Genomic DNA, 1,865 nt, shown 5'->3' on the forward strand with positions numbered 1-1,865 from the left:
GGGGGGAGGAGGTCACCAAAGGTATCTATATGGGAGGTAGCGTTATCCCAACTGAGGTATGTGGTAACAGAAAACCAAATATGAATTTTCCCGGTTTGTTTTGTATAAGCTCGCGGAGCTATTGTTATTACAATAGCTTCGCAAGCTTATACAAATGTGCCAATATTTTGTTACACTGCTGATACTGATACTAACAATTAATAGAAAAAAAAATATGCGTAAATTGAAAAAAATTTTGTGTCCTGATTGGCTACCTCTGCCACCACTAACGTGATGTCATAAGCTCCACCCTATTGTGGCAGCTGTAACTTCCCAGACGGGAAAGCGGTCTGTTTAAGCGTATTGACATTCTACATATAATGGTGTCTTGTGTCCCCCCCCCCCCCCCACATTTTGTAATAATTCAGGTGATATACTTCTCAATTTCATTCACTGAGCTCTGTGATTCCATGGATTGCATGCACAACAGTTCACCGAATTTATGTATTTCACTCATGTAGTTTATGTTATAGTAGACCTAAAGCTTGTTACATTATTTGAATGAAATCTGACTACCCTGAATTAAGGATCTTTGCAAAAAGCTAAGGTATATTTGGTACTGTGTGTGTCAAGTGCACGTATTAGCTCTGTCAAAGTGGGGCGTGGCCAAGGTAGGCGCCCGAGGCGAGATGCCAGCTAATCAATTTCCCTCCGCTCCACATGCAACCATCTTCCCTATAGCCTCCTTAGGGTTGCCATGCCTGCTCTCGCGCTCAATGGTCGAACCATCAGTTCGCCCATAATAGCTATTTGGCTAATTAACAGCTCTGCCTTGGCGCGACACGATTGAACATTATGGATACAGAAACAGAAAGATTTACCCTATTCCAGATACAAGACCCTTGTCGGAACTGTGAGAACAAACAAGAAGAAAATGCCACATCCGCTGCGGGACAAGGAAGAAGAGGAACTTGGGTCTAGTGCTTCCAACTACACGAAGGAGATGCGCCTGTACGTGACCTCCAGGACCAAAAGGAAACTGGTGCCGCAGCTGTCCCAACACACCCAGCCCAACATTGCCGCCAGTGACAAGCCAGAAATCACCAAGCTCTCAAATGCCACCAAAAGAGGGATAGACACGTTCGACCAAATGTGTGCAGTCAACTCCTGCTCGAGGAAGACCCGACACTGGCCCCTGTGCGCCGTGTATGGGATGCTGAATGCAGCATGCATAATTTCGTACATCATTAGCAGTGAAAATGTGGTTCGGGGAGGCGCCATACCGACAGAGAAACATATACATGCTGCAGTTGGGTGAGGCCCTCATCACGCCCTGGGCCCAATCACAGCTGCCCTCTTCTTTCCTGCCCGTAACCTCCACCTTGATCACCACTGTCTGTGAAATACCGTCTCTGGGTAATGCTGCACGGTCGCCAGGGCTATCAACTGCTGACGACAAGTCTCTGGTGCGCTGTGCTGACTGCCCTGGCCGGCTGGGCAGGAGGACCCGTCGCCGGTGCAACAGGTGCGCCAGGCTGAAGTGCCCTCGTCATCTGTACCCTGTCTGTGGTGACTCTATGTAAATGTAAGATATACCAAACAGTAGAGTAATAGATGTGTGGCGTTTTTGTCTCATTTGCGCCACATTAGCCTCGGCAAAAATGTTAAAAAAGCTATTTTTTGACTAACGAAAAAAAATTTTTTTGCGTGTCTCCCATACAGCTCCCAGCAACGGTCGAGGCTGGGACGCGGACGGAGCAGGATCAGACAGAAGAAAATCGTCTTTTTTAGTATTTTTTTTTTCAAATTACGAGAAAGGTATTAATTTAAAGGACAAATTAGGGTTTATTTTGGCTCATATGTTTCACAAAAAAATGAACACACAC

At 46.1% G+C, this 1,865-nt stretch overlaps 1 protein-coding gene across 1 annotated transcript; it reads left to right on the plus strand.

The window, feature by feature from the left end:
• The first annotated feature begins 736 nt into the window (after nucleotides 1-736).
• Nucleotides 737-1,297, plus strand: LOC119591610. Its single transcript, XM_037940367.1, has 2 exons — nucleotides 737-774; nucleotides 871-1,297. Exons 1-2 carry the CDS (start codon nucleotides 737-739, stop codon nucleotides 1,295-1,297), a joined length of 465 nt encoding a protein of 154 aa, XP_037796295.1.
• The last annotated feature ends 568 nt before the right edge of the window (nucleotides 1,298-1,865 follow it).

This window comes from Penaeus monodon, chromosome 29 (genome assembly GCF_015228065.2).
Source record: "Penaeus monodon isolate SGIC_2016 chromosome 29, NSTDA_Pmon_1, whole genome shotgun sequence".
NCBI lineage: Eukaryota > Metazoa > Arthropoda > Malacostraca > Decapoda > Penaeidae > Penaeus > Penaeus monodon.

Coding starts and splice junctions, on each gene's coding strand:
- LOC119591610 (XM_037940367.1), top strand. CDS start 737: ATGCCTGCTCTCGCGCTCAATGGTCGAACCATCAGTTC. Junction 775..870: donor AATGGTCGAACCATCAGTTC/GCCCATAATAGC, acceptor ACCCTATTCCAG/ATACAAGACCCTTGTCGGAA.